This window comes from Ochotona curzoniae, unplaced genomic scaffold (assembly GCF_017591425.1).
Source record: "Ochotona curzoniae isolate NIBS_2020 unplaced genomic scaffold, NIBS_Ocur_1.0 contig_3819, whole genome shotgun sequence".
Lineage (NCBI taxonomy): Eukaryota > Metazoa > Chordata > Mammalia > Lagomorpha > Ochotonidae > Ochotona > Ochotona curzoniae.
Window position 1 is genome coordinate 50084958 of NW_024466004.1, and position 13287 is coordinate 50098244.

A 13287-nucleotide genomic window follows, 5' to 3' on the forward strand; every position below is an offset into this window, starting at 1 on the left:
CTGCCTTTCCAATAAAAATAACATTTTAATAAATAAATAAATAAATTTTCCCCTGAAAGCACTCTAAATGAGTGTTCTGAATTAATACTATGAATAAGCCCTATGCTTAAGACTAACCGTGTACTAAGGAACCTGCAAATTTAAAGCCAGAAACCTACACATTCTTTATAATGGCTTTTAATCACATTCTAAATAATAATAATAATAATAATAATAATGATGATAGGAAATGCTCTGTATGTAGTATGAACTGCTCTTTGTATGCTACTACAACTCTCAAAGAATTTATTAATTCTTAAATTGTCACCATTTTTTTCAATACGAAAATAATGTCTAATGGCAGACATAAGTTTGTATTTATTATTAGCTGTTCAAAGTTACTTAATCCAAAACGCAATGTTCATATATGAAACATTTTAGTTAAAATCCCAGTTGAAAAACTGTAGCCCAATTTTAGGAAATCACAGTATATATAGAATAAAGCTTGTAATATAATGTCCTAGCATAATTTCCAACACAAAGAGCTCATTATTTTTAAAAACATAACATTCCCAAGTCCTAGGAATCAAACAACAGGTATGTTTGGTCAAAAGGCAAGACTTTGATGATTTTAAGATGAAGAATCCCCAGTAAAACAGTGAGATCAGCTGCCATTAAAAAATGCAAAATCAGCCTTCCTTTAACATTTGCTATTTTCATCCAAACTGAGAGCAGGTGCAGTTCTCATTCAAGATTTGCACTACAAACTAATTTGGCAATCAAAGTGACTGTAAAGGTACAGCTGTCTGGATCACTGCTCTGTGCACTCATCCAAGTTCCCAAAGTCAGCAAATAATGATAATAATAATAATAATAAGGGAGGGAGGGAGAAGTTAGCTGTGGATAAAGAAGCAGACATCTAGTGAATAAGTAAAAGCAAAGATGAAATAATGCAGCTGTGAAATAATAACAACAAAAACGTTTAAAAATAACAGTAAGAGATTTAAGGGAGCCACAACAGAAACAGATAGACAGTAGATATTGTAAAGTTATTATTAACTCTTCGCAACAAGTTAAGAGACAGAAACAGACAAGAGGTGATTCATTCACTGATACACTCTTCAAATTGCCATAACAGTCAATGCTGGGTGATACCAAAACCACGTTCCCTGAAAATCCTTCAACTTCAAGGGGCTTCTATGTGAGTGGGAGAGATCCAAAATCTTGACTCATCACATGCTTCCTTTCAGGGTCCACAAAGCTGGATCAGAAGTGGAATAGCCAGGATACAAATAAAACACTCTAATAAAAGGTATGTTAACCAGCATTTTTTTAAATCCACCTATCTATTCATCTACCTACCTACCTACCTAGTCATTTGAAAGCAGAATGACAGAGATACAGACACAGAGACAGATAATGATATTCCGCTAACTGCTTCTCATTTCCCAAACAGCCACGAATTAGGTTAGGCTTTACACAAACACAATTTCAATATTTACAAAAGGTTTGCCACTTCCATTCTGCTTTAACCTGATGACTATGAAAGAATTCATTAAGGTCAAAAGAAGATGAACTATTTTTCATATCAAACAGCCCATGAACATTGCAACAATGAGTGAAGGCAGGATACCTTTATGTGTGTGAGGCAACCTTCTAACAGCAGGCTCAGGAAGATTATGAGATTACTAGTCTCTAAAGGCATTGTTCAAAAGTTGAATGTTGAATGGAATGTACGCAAAAAGCAAAAATATACAAATTATGTATAAAACATTGAAGACATTTCGTTGATATAGTGATATGTTCCAATATACTTCCAAATAATTCTTCAAAATGAAAACTAGAGTAAGCAGTATTTGAAAGCATTACAGTCCAGAATTTTCAGTATCACAGAAAGATACAAATATTCAGACTGAATACATATATAAAGGAGTGATACTCTAATACACTAAGTCTTTTCATCAATCACAGATAATACTAGAAACAGTGGAGTATTAAATTTGAGTGTTGAGAAAGAATTACTGTCAACCCAGATTTTAACCCCAACTTGTTGGAGCATAGCCTGTAGCAAACTGAGACAGCAGAGGCCTGTGGGACCCTGTTGAGAAGAGGCTCCAAGAAAGAGAAGGCGGAAGGCCTCTCACCCACAGTGTGCTCTCGGCCCCAGTGAGCCCTTGGATGTGCTTTCGTGCTCTCCTTGAAGATAGGCGGACATCTGTGCTCTGCCTAGTCAATCAAGGATGGACAGTACCCTGTCTATTCCCTGTTTCAATAACTTTTGACTAACTCATCTTGCTAGCTTCTTTGTACTCTGTGTTCCTAGACATGATCCAATTCTGAGTTATGTTTGAACCACTGTTTCATGACATGTATAAAAACTGAAACCCTGGAAATAAACTTTGTCAGCTGCCAAATGAAGAGCACTGTCCCCCAATTTCTTCAGGTCATAGCTTCTCCCCAGGAATCCACAAGGTAAACTTGCACCAACTAAACTATTATTCAAGAATGAGAAGTTCCCCGTGTGATGGTTCAGTGTCTAAAATCCTCGCCCTGCAAGCACTGGGATTCCATATGGGTGCTGGTTCATGTCCTACCTGCTCCACTTCCCATTTAGCTCTGTGCTTGTGTCCTGGGAAAGCAGTTGAGGATGGCTCAAAGCCTTATGATCATGCACCTGCACACGGAAGACCCAGAAGAAGCTCCTGGCTTCAGATTGTCTCAACTCCAGCCACTGTGGCCACTTGGGAATTGAACCAGTACATGGAAGATCTTTTTCTATGTCTCTTCTTCTCCCTGTAAATTTGCCTTTCCAATCAAAATAAATGAATCTTAAAAATACAAAAGAATGAAAAAACTATAACATTTTCAGACACAAAAGGACAAAAAATGTATTACTCACTGAACCTCACCACAGAATTTATCAAGGAAGTTCTACAATAAAGCAGAATAATGAATCCAAAGCAAAGTGAACAGAATAACAGAAAAATGACATTAACTTTAATTCGTTATGGAAGGTAAAGCAGAGGAGCCACTTTTCTTGGGGGAGGGCAGAAAGGACTAGGTAGTTTCTTTTAGGCACTTATAAACATTTATAAACCAAAATAATAAATGGGTAAAAGGAAAGTATTCAGTGAGCAGAGAAATGTTTAGTTTTAAGCAATTTTTAAATGAAATGCAATCTATCAGTTTCCAATCTAGCAAAAGAATAAAAGCCTGTCTAGTCTTGCACATACTTAAAGAACAATAAATTTAGATGTTGTATCATTTAGAGCCGATACCTGTTGTAGGACTTAAAACTAAAATACAGTTAGGAAAAACCAGATCTAGTGTTTCAAAGCATACTAAGGTAACTAGTCTACAAAAGTTTATTACATATTTCAAAATAACTCCAAGAGTTTGAAGGTTTTCAACACATAATAATGATAAGTATTTGAGGAGATAAAAAATGCTAACTGCTCTGATTTGACCACTGTATCTTGTATATATGCATCACATTATCACAATGTAGCCAAAAAATGCAAATATTACTTGCCAATTAAAAGTTAATTAAAAATCTTATCATTTGGAAAAAAAGAAAAATTCAAAAACCAAAGGCATATTTCCTTAAAACAAAGCAAACCACTGCTCTAGTAAAACTGGTAAGGTAGAGGGAAGGCAGACATAAAGAAACTGAAAACTAGTGCACAGGTTTCCAAAATACAAGAAAATACTATGAATAACTTCATAGCAGAAGGCTGAAAATCAGAACTTACTGCTAATTTCAAAGAAACTGACAAAGCTGATTTTAAAAACAAATAGAAGGTCTGGATAAATCACCAACTACTGAAAAATTAGGATTGGTGATTAAAGTCTGTCCTCCAACCAGACATCTTTTCAATACAGTTTTAGAGACACGTCAGTATTAAATTTTCATAAGAATAGATAATTGTTTTCTTAACATTTCTAAACATAGTGTAAGGTGCTCCAGAAGCTGTTCAATGATGTTGAAATGAATAAGTATTTAAAAGAGGCTATAACTAATAAGGCTTTGAGGGAAGGAAAAAAAAACTTTTGACTCCTTACAAATGAGAAGGACTCCCAAGCATTTCCTATTGTAAATATATAAAGACATTATTTAAACATTTACAGTTGTTCCACACAATAAATAACATATTTATTAATATTTAAAATTAAATTTAATTTAGAGAATATTTTCATAAAGCTATTTAAATGTGCATATCAAACGGAAAAACTACATATTAAAAGTTAAAAAATGAACATGTTAAAAGAAAACAATGTTAATATGTGTGCAACTCTGAAAAAATTTTCAATTGATAGTTCATGTGAAAGTGAATTTTAGGTAAGTATAAAATACAGACAACATTATTTAAAATATTATATATTATTCTTAGTTTGGAATGTAACACAGAATATTATTACATATTCATATATTCAAAAATGCAGCCATAAATAATATAACAAAATGATTGTGAAAATTAGGACAACATTTAATTATCAAGAAAAAATGTGCTAAGCAAACTATTGTTACTTGTAGAGAACTAGATAAATCATATTTTCAAAACAACTAATGCTCATTATTTTCAGGTACTTAATCTAGTATAACAATTTAACAAACTTATAACCAAGGTCATTTTCCTCTTAATTAAGATAACTTGGAATGTGGAAACTATTTATTCCCCACACAGTATTATTAGTTAGATGTGTAGCAAGGTTAATGATGGGTTCCACTATATATTTAAAAAGCTTATTTACACATCTGCATGTACATGGCAAATACCTGGTTTATTTGATTCTTAAATGGAAGCTATTCTGCTTTTAATTGCCCATGAAGAAAGACAGCTTTTGTGATTGTATGTACACATATACAAAAAAATTGAGTAAAACGTATTAAATTGTACATATTTGAATGCTTAAAGCAATTTCTAAATATAACAGCCATTTCTAATTATGTTTATAATGATAAAACATTTTAAATGTTTCATTAATTTCATATAAAGAAAATATTAATAAAACATACATAATTTCCCCATACTGATATATTACAAGTAGCTCAATATATAAGATCAAAGCAGTCTTCCAAGCCAGTCTTAATATTAATTATAACAAAATCACCTTCCTGCTCAGTTCCCTTTTAAATAAACGTATGAAACTTCTGAACAGATGAGACTAAAATAATAGGAGTGACTTGATTAAGCTTTGTTAGTTTAGCTTTTTTTAAACCATTTCACCTCCCCAAACTTGAAAGTACGTGGTACATGATAGAGAAAAAAAAATGAATGAGTGAATGCACAGCATCAGGAAAGTATGAAATATAAAGAAATGCCCTACTCCATGAACAACCATTCCAGCTAAGAGCTATATCTTAGATTGTTACTTCCAAAAGTTAGAAACAGCAAATACTTCTAAGTCCTCACTATGAGTGTAATATATTAATAATATATTTTACCTAAATCTACGAGATCATCTATCACTTCAAAAGGTGTTGACAGGTATGCAAAGATATTAAAATCTAACAATTTCCTACAATTTCCAATGATGACTCAGCATATGCTTCAATGTCTCCAAAAGCAAACCTTGCTGTGTATCAAAACAGCTCGTTATATTTCAAAGGACCTGAGAAAGATAAAGGTCTGACTGAACTGTGATCTCTCCTCCAGGACCTTCTCTCTACACATCCTGGCAACAGCTCTCTTTCACAGGTATCTCATCAAACATTATGATCATCCCCCCTACCCCACATTAGCTTCCTCTCCAATAATCAACTGCAGTTTTTTTTTTTTACAGCATTCTTCATAAAACAGCTTCTACTTCTTCACCAAACTGATCATTCTGCGTTATATATCTTGAACAGAATTACAGCTTCCTTGTGTGCCAGCCAGGACATTTGAAGAACACAGAAGAAGACCAAATTGTACTTTCGTCACCCATGCATACAACTATATTTTTAATCACGTAACTATACTGTGTGGCCGTTATGTAAGACTCTACAACAGCCAGCACCATGGAACATTTGCCTTCTGCTAGGTGACACTCTTGAGTGCTTTCAATGTATGATAGCATATCTTCACACCAAGCTATCTGGTGAGCATTGCCACTTTCCTACACGTTCACAAGTGGAAAACTGAGGCTTACAGAAATGACCTGGCCAGAGTCAAACATTTTGTAAGCTGCAGAAGTAGGACTTTCCTCTGCAGTCCATGTTCTGAGCCACACGAATCTGCAGCTTCTAGACTGACAAACACTGAATTTATTTTTATAGAAGTAGCTACTAAAACAAATCTTCCTTTCAGGATTAACAGTACTACTGGATAAAAATATCAAACATGCTTTTTTTTTATTTGACCAAGTCACAACCCATAACTTTAACAATTTTAGCCATAAAAGGAAGGGAAGAGGAATAAGCATCATATAACCATGATAAACAGTGCTTTTCTTTGTATAAACTATAAAACTTAGGAAATCAGTACTGATAGGTGAAATATTTTAACCGGCTTGATCATTCCTAAATGTCACATTCTGCTAAAAGTAGAAAAAATAACTTGAATTTTCTTCATGAAGTTTTATTGCTTTTGAATTAAAAGAATAAGAAAAAAACAAAAACAATGTGAATATATCAAAACTTGTGCAAACAACTATGGAAGTCAGTATGGAAAGTACTGAGACAACTGAGAATTGATCTACCATATGACCTATCCATCCAAAGGAAAGGAAATTTGCACATGAGAGTGGCCTGCAACCCTAATATTTAAAGTGGCAAAATTCACAATAGTGAACATGAAAACAACCCAAATATGGATCAAAATATGAATGGATAAAAGACTTAGACACATCTACTCTGTGGGACACTTCTCAGCCATAAAAAAAGAACTGAATTCTACTGTTTGCAACAAAATAGTCCCAACTAGAGACCAAAATGCTTAGTGAAATAAGCCAGTCCCGAAAGGGCTAAGAGTATATGTTCTCTCTGATGCAAGACACCGTTTAGGCAAATAACAAAATACATAAATGTAGGTATTCAAGTATAGAGATACACTCTCACAGATGAACAGTGTAATAGAGACTAGCACGCTGAGAAGTAAAGTTTTGTTGTAATATGAACCTCTACTACAGAGTAAAAATAAGACTCCCATTTAGAAACCTATAAACATACCCGCACAGAATGACACTAGATTTTCTGCCTCTACCTCTACCTACCATGTCATCATACATTTAAGTGACAGAGAATTAATCTTATAACTGTAAGTATATAATCCCAAACTGCACAAAAATAGTTTATCAGTGAAACTCAAAATTTATGTTTTCAAGGAGCTAACTATCAAGTAACTGCACCAATATTTACACTGGCATTAACAACTACACACATTATATTTTATCAAAATAAACCAAGCATATCCGATTCCACTTTACTTATTTCTCAAGTGATTTTCATTAGCACCTTTTCTATCCTATCAACGAATGTAAAAATCCCAATTCTAAAATTGAGTTCAAAGGATTTTTTCTTTAGGAAAATGAGACATTAAAAAGCACAATACAAAAATTTCTCTAAATTAAGCCCTTGAGCATCTTATTAACTACTTTCAGCATCCACACATGGCAGGGCAAAAAGATTATTTATTCTAAGGTAAATACTCAAACTTTGATATGTGCAAACATAGATGCTAACATCTGAAAAAACACATTTCAGTGAAACTACGCTAGGTGCTTCACATATTATCACACAAATTCCTACAGTGACACTGTAAAGCACATGTCACAAATTTGGAAACTAATCTGCCCATGGTAAACCTGTATAGATAGAGAATTTGAGCTGACACAGGTAAAAGAAATCCCCACAAAGAACCTTCAGTTAATACTCTTCTTCAAAAACATCTGATGGTATACTGTAAAGGAACACTAGATCTGTGCTGGGGCGGGGGTGGGGGCAGGGATCACACAATTCCTGCCACTGTCTTGGCTTTTTACTTTAGTAAACAACTAAGCCTCAATTTTTATCTCTTTATTTATATAGAGGGTATTCTACACCTTACAAGATGATGAATCTGGCTGTCAAAAAGAGATAGCCTGGTCCATACATAACAGGCACACGAAAACAGTGCACCTTTACTATTACTAATGCCACTGCCTTCTGGGTATACAATTTCTGTTCAAACTCCATTAACTTGTATGATACAATAGAACTAACCCCTTTCTTGCAATTCTAGTCATGGTAGAGCATCAATAGGAAGCTGTCTACACCAGTAATGGATACATCTTAGTAACACAAAATTTAAAGTCCTGTTTGCTTCTGGCAGCTGAAGTGTACAACTTTAATACTTCTAAGCTAAATAAATTCTAAGAGAAAAAAAACTCAAAACTTTTTCTGGACTATTAAATTCTAATGCTTACTCCAACCGACTAAAGTCTTCACCAAGAAATTACCAGGAGTCAGACTCAGAAGAAAGGCCCTTAAAAAACAATAACTTAGAAGCTCCAGGTAGGGAGATTAAAAAAACAAAAATGCGGCACTGAGAAAAGGTAAAAGATGAATTGTTTTATTACTTTAACACCTAGCAGAGCATAGCACTTTAAATGTAATAAGAAACGAAAAAAAAAATTTTACCTATTTCAATTCTCAGGGCTTCAAACTGTCTTTAATACAGAACTCTCTACCTCAAAGCACTGGCATAAAGGTTAAGTGAAGCCGTGGACATAAAGCACTTAATACATCATATTTAATGTCTGTTACTATTATTGTCACTAATATTATTTCTCCCACATTTTTCACACTGGCATCTATTTTTGTGTTTTTCAGTAAATAACACCACATGAATATACTTTTATTTATTTTTAAAGACTCATTTTATTTTGAGGGGGAAAAGAAGAGAGAGAGAGAATTTTTATCAACTGGTTCCTTCCTCATAATGCTGCAACCAACAGGACTGGGCCAGGTTGTAGCCAGAAACCAGGAGCTTCATCCAGATCTCCTTCACCAAGGTCTCCTACATACACAGCAGAGGTCCAAACACCTGTGCCATCTTCCCCAGGCCATTAGCAAGGAGTTGGATCATAAGCAGAGTAGCTGGGACACAAATGGGGGCCCATATAGGAGAAAATATTTTCATACTACACAACTGATAGGAGACTCTTATCCAGCATTTAAAAAGAGCTTCTGAAACTCAACAACAGGAAAACTAACAACTGTTAAAAAAATGGGTGATGGTATTGAGCAAGCATTTTTCATAGCTCAAATGGTTAACAGACATATAAGAAACAAGAATGTTCTGGCTCCCTTGCTATCAGGGAAATGGAAATAAAAATCAAAATGAGGTTCCACCTAATTCCACTGAGATTTGGAAATTTATTAACAATACCTGCAGGCATGCATGTGGGGAGAAAGGTATCCTATGCCACTTGGTGGGAGTGCAGGCCAGTGTAGTCACTGTGGAAGTCAGTGTGAATAGTGTTAAGACAACTGAAAATTACTCTATTGAATGACCAAGCTATCTTACTCCTGAGAATATATATCCAAATGAAGGGAAATCTGCATATAAGAAAGCGACATGCAACCCTATAAGAGCACATCCACAACAATAGACTTGAAACAACCCAGATGTCTGTCAATAAAGAAATGGCTAAAGAAATAGTAGTACATCTACTCCCTGGAATACCATACAGCCATTAAAAAAGAATGAAATCCTATCATTTGCAACAAAATGTTACATTATTCTCAGTGAAATCAGCCAATCCCAAAAGGATAAATACGATAGGTTCTGATATAAGGCAATATTCAAGGAAGATACAAAACAAATAGATATTTGTTTAGATATTTATACATAACAAGCATAAATGTGTTCTCATGGATGAACTATATATGTCACAGTAGGTATCTTTACTCTAGAATAAAAGGACTCCCCCTAGTGAAACAGTTAAATAACCCTTGACAATACAATACTAAATATTCCATGTTTGTACCTACAATTCCATGATACACTTAAATAGCAGAATGTTAAACTGGTAACTGTTGTAAGGACTATACTGCTGTAGTAATAATGGGGGGAAATGAAAGGAGAAAGAAATGGGGAGGGAAAATATGAGGCCAAGGGGAAAGCCCTATGCTACAAATATGTATTATGTAAAATAGTGATTTTAAAGAGAGTAGTTGCACTGAAGCACTTTTGTACTGAAGCACCACTGCATAGTTATATAGGAAATATTACAATAGAATCCAATTCCACAGAAATGTCTCTAGAATACAAGCATGGAAAGCCTATATGGTGCAACAAAAAACTATCACCTTAATTGTTCATTTTCATTCATATGAAACTAAAAACTGAAAAGGTAAAAGCACTGTGGTATAGCAGGTTACACGCAGTGCCAGCATCTCATGTGGGGAGGGCGGCAGTGTTCTGCCTTGGCTGCTCTGTTTTTAAACTAGCTTCCTGGTAATGTGCCTGGGAAAAGCAGAGGATGGTCCAGGTACTTGGGCTACTGCTCCCATGTAGGAGGCTTAGGGGTTAGTAGTTTCTGGTATTTGGGGAGTAAACCAGCAAATAAAAACACTTCTCTCTCTCTAAATATATATCTTTTTCTTTAACTCTCTCAAATAAACAAATCTCACAAAAAAAGGTATGAGAAAATAATAAAGGGAGGAACCATTTAAGATTGTACTATTCAAAGCCATAGCATAGTACGAAATACATGTCACCATATGTTAAACCTGACTTGAAAAATCATTGAACTAGGCCATATGATCTTTGAAGGGCTATATTTTAATAAAGTATACAGGATACCTTATTTGGCTCCCACGTATACGTGGTGTCCGTCAACACACCGCTCTTACAACTCTGTCTCTCACTAAACCCTCACTATGACTTGATTTATACCTCACAGAACTTAAGTTTTGTAAGCACAATCAACTGTGTCTCTCTAGCCTGAAATAAAGTCTTTACCTTTCCTTCTTTTTTTATAATTGATTTCTTATTAGAAAATCTGAATCACATAGAAAGAGGGAGTGACTGAGAGAGAAAAAGTGACCTTCATTCTGCTAGTCACTATCTCAAACTAATCATAACAGCCACGGCAGGGCAGGGCAGGGTCAGGCCAAACCAAGAGTTTTGAACTCTGTACCTGTTTCGTGCAAGAATTCTTGGAAATAGAAAGGTGTCTGCTAAATACCCACGATAAAAAGATGATTTACATTAATATAAAATGTAAGGAATTTCAACTATACCTCATCCTGGAGCTCATCACCACTTTTAACAGAAGCAAGCATGTCATACAAAGTGCAGCAAAGATCTTCTATTCTTGGTGCTTCAGTCATTTCCTTTAAACTTGTATTTAAGTACTTTTCAACTTCACACCATAAAAAGGAGCCATTTGTTTTTTCCACAGGCTTGAGTTCTGGTGTGCAATGATCATGCTCATTCAAAAACTTCTCATAATCTAGACTGATGATTTTCTGGGATTCACCATTTATTGGCAGTTCATCAAAGTGGTCCAAATCATGCATATCAAATGAAAATGCTAAATTTTTGCCAAAAAAAAATCCATCACTATATTCCTGTTTTGTCAACTGGACAAGAGCAGCAAGATCATCTTGACTAAAATGAGAAACAATTCTATTAGTAGCATTACAAGCTTCGGTGGCAGATGATGATGGAAACGGTCCAAACATCTGTTTGACAGCTTTTGTCTCCAAATGACCAACGGAGTCCTTCAAGTGAAATGTCATGAACAGAAATGCAGCCCCACTTTCAATTGCTTCTTTGCCATTATCCGTTCCAACTATTCAAAAACAAAACAAAGAGTATTAGCTTAACTGAATCATGTTTTAAGTTATTACTCAAAAAACTGCTTTTAATATTCCTCTAAGTTGAATGGTTACATGTATGAACAAAGTAAATTAAGAGCAGAAAAATCCATCTTCAAATTCCCAAAGAACTATTTCACATAAATAAATCATTGTAACTATATATATATAAGTACTGAAACCACCTAATAAAACCCTTACCTCCATCTAAATATAATTTGAGACACAAAAATTATTTGAAACCAAGCCTCAAAGACTGATTTGATGGGCCTGGAGGTATGGCCTAGCAGCTAAGGTTCTCGCCTTGGCGCGCCAGGATCCTATATGGGCACCAGTTCGAATCCCAGCAGCTCCACTTCCCATCCAGTTCTCTGCTTGTGGCCTGGGAAAGCAGTCGAGGACGGCCCAAAGCCTTGGGACCCTGCACTCGTGTGGGAGATCTGGAAGAAGTTCCTGGCACCTGACTTTGGATCAGCATAGCTCCGGCCATTGTGGTCACTTGGGGAATGAATCATCGGACGGAAGATCTTTCTGTCTCTCCTCCTCTGTATATCTGACTTTCCAATAAAAATAAAATACATCTTAAAAAAAAAAAGACTGATTTGACAAGCAAAATAAATCAAAAAAGGATAAAACAAGTATATGAACTACAAACTTTTTGAGCAAAGGAAATATCAAAGTTCTATGACTTTCCTGGTAATCTAAACTATTAATCTGGGATGATAAAAAAGAGATTTACATAGTTCTCATTCCAAAACAACTATCATCAAAGATGATGTTTAAAATAAAACTAGCTATATTATAAAACAAAGCACGCTGCTGCTTAAAGAGATTAGAAGTAAATTATCTAGCTATGAGGCAAAGGATCAGGTCCTAATTTCTTTAAGGCATTAACTCCTTATACCCAATTCTCTCTAATAAAACAAGAGGAACTATATTCACAAAACATTGCAAATTCTTAGAAATAAATAAAATCTTCAAGAACTCTCAACAGTCAATGTAACTTACCCAAAGTAACACTGGTCAAGTTGGCAATATAATTCATACTACCATCATCTTGGAGGCATAGTTCCAATTACACTACACACACATTTTGAAGAGCTTACCTTAGCTTAATCTAAACTCATACAGTCAGGAGTTGGCCCCATGACTTTTTTCCCTTTTTTTTTAAACCTTATTGTCTATTTTATCTTTCTCTAACCAAAGGGGGCTTTACATTCAGGAAACAAAAAAACAAAAAACACAAATTCAGTCCTATTCTACAGCTATTTTTCTACCCTCTTCAATCTTTCCAAAAGTCTATGTTCAAATCCTATCTATGTTTTAGAAGGGTACAATATTGTGACCAATTCTATATCTTCTCACAATGTATAGCCACATGTGGTTGTTCAGCAAAGATTAGGTGAATTAAACTAAATCCAAGCCACTGTGACATGAGATTAGTATTTTTTTTTTACCATATACCACACTCTTTGCTCTGTTTACTTGTACATAAAAATCTAGACACATAAACAAGCATT

The 13287-nt window shown here is 34.7% G+C and overlaps 1 protein-coding gene across 1 annotated transcript in view; it reads right to left on the reverse strand.

Moving 5' to 3' along the window:
• Positions 1-13287, reverse strand: part of ASCC3 (activating signal cointegrator 1 complex subunit 3) — a 294902-nt gene that overhangs the window by 248663 nt on the left and 32952 nt on the right. The window contains exon 4 of the mRNA XM_040983825.1: positions 11189-11742. Within this exon, the coding sequence (XP_040839759.1) occupies positions 11189-11742 (554 nt within the window). The remainder of the gene's footprint in view (positions 1-11188; positions 11743-13287) is intronic.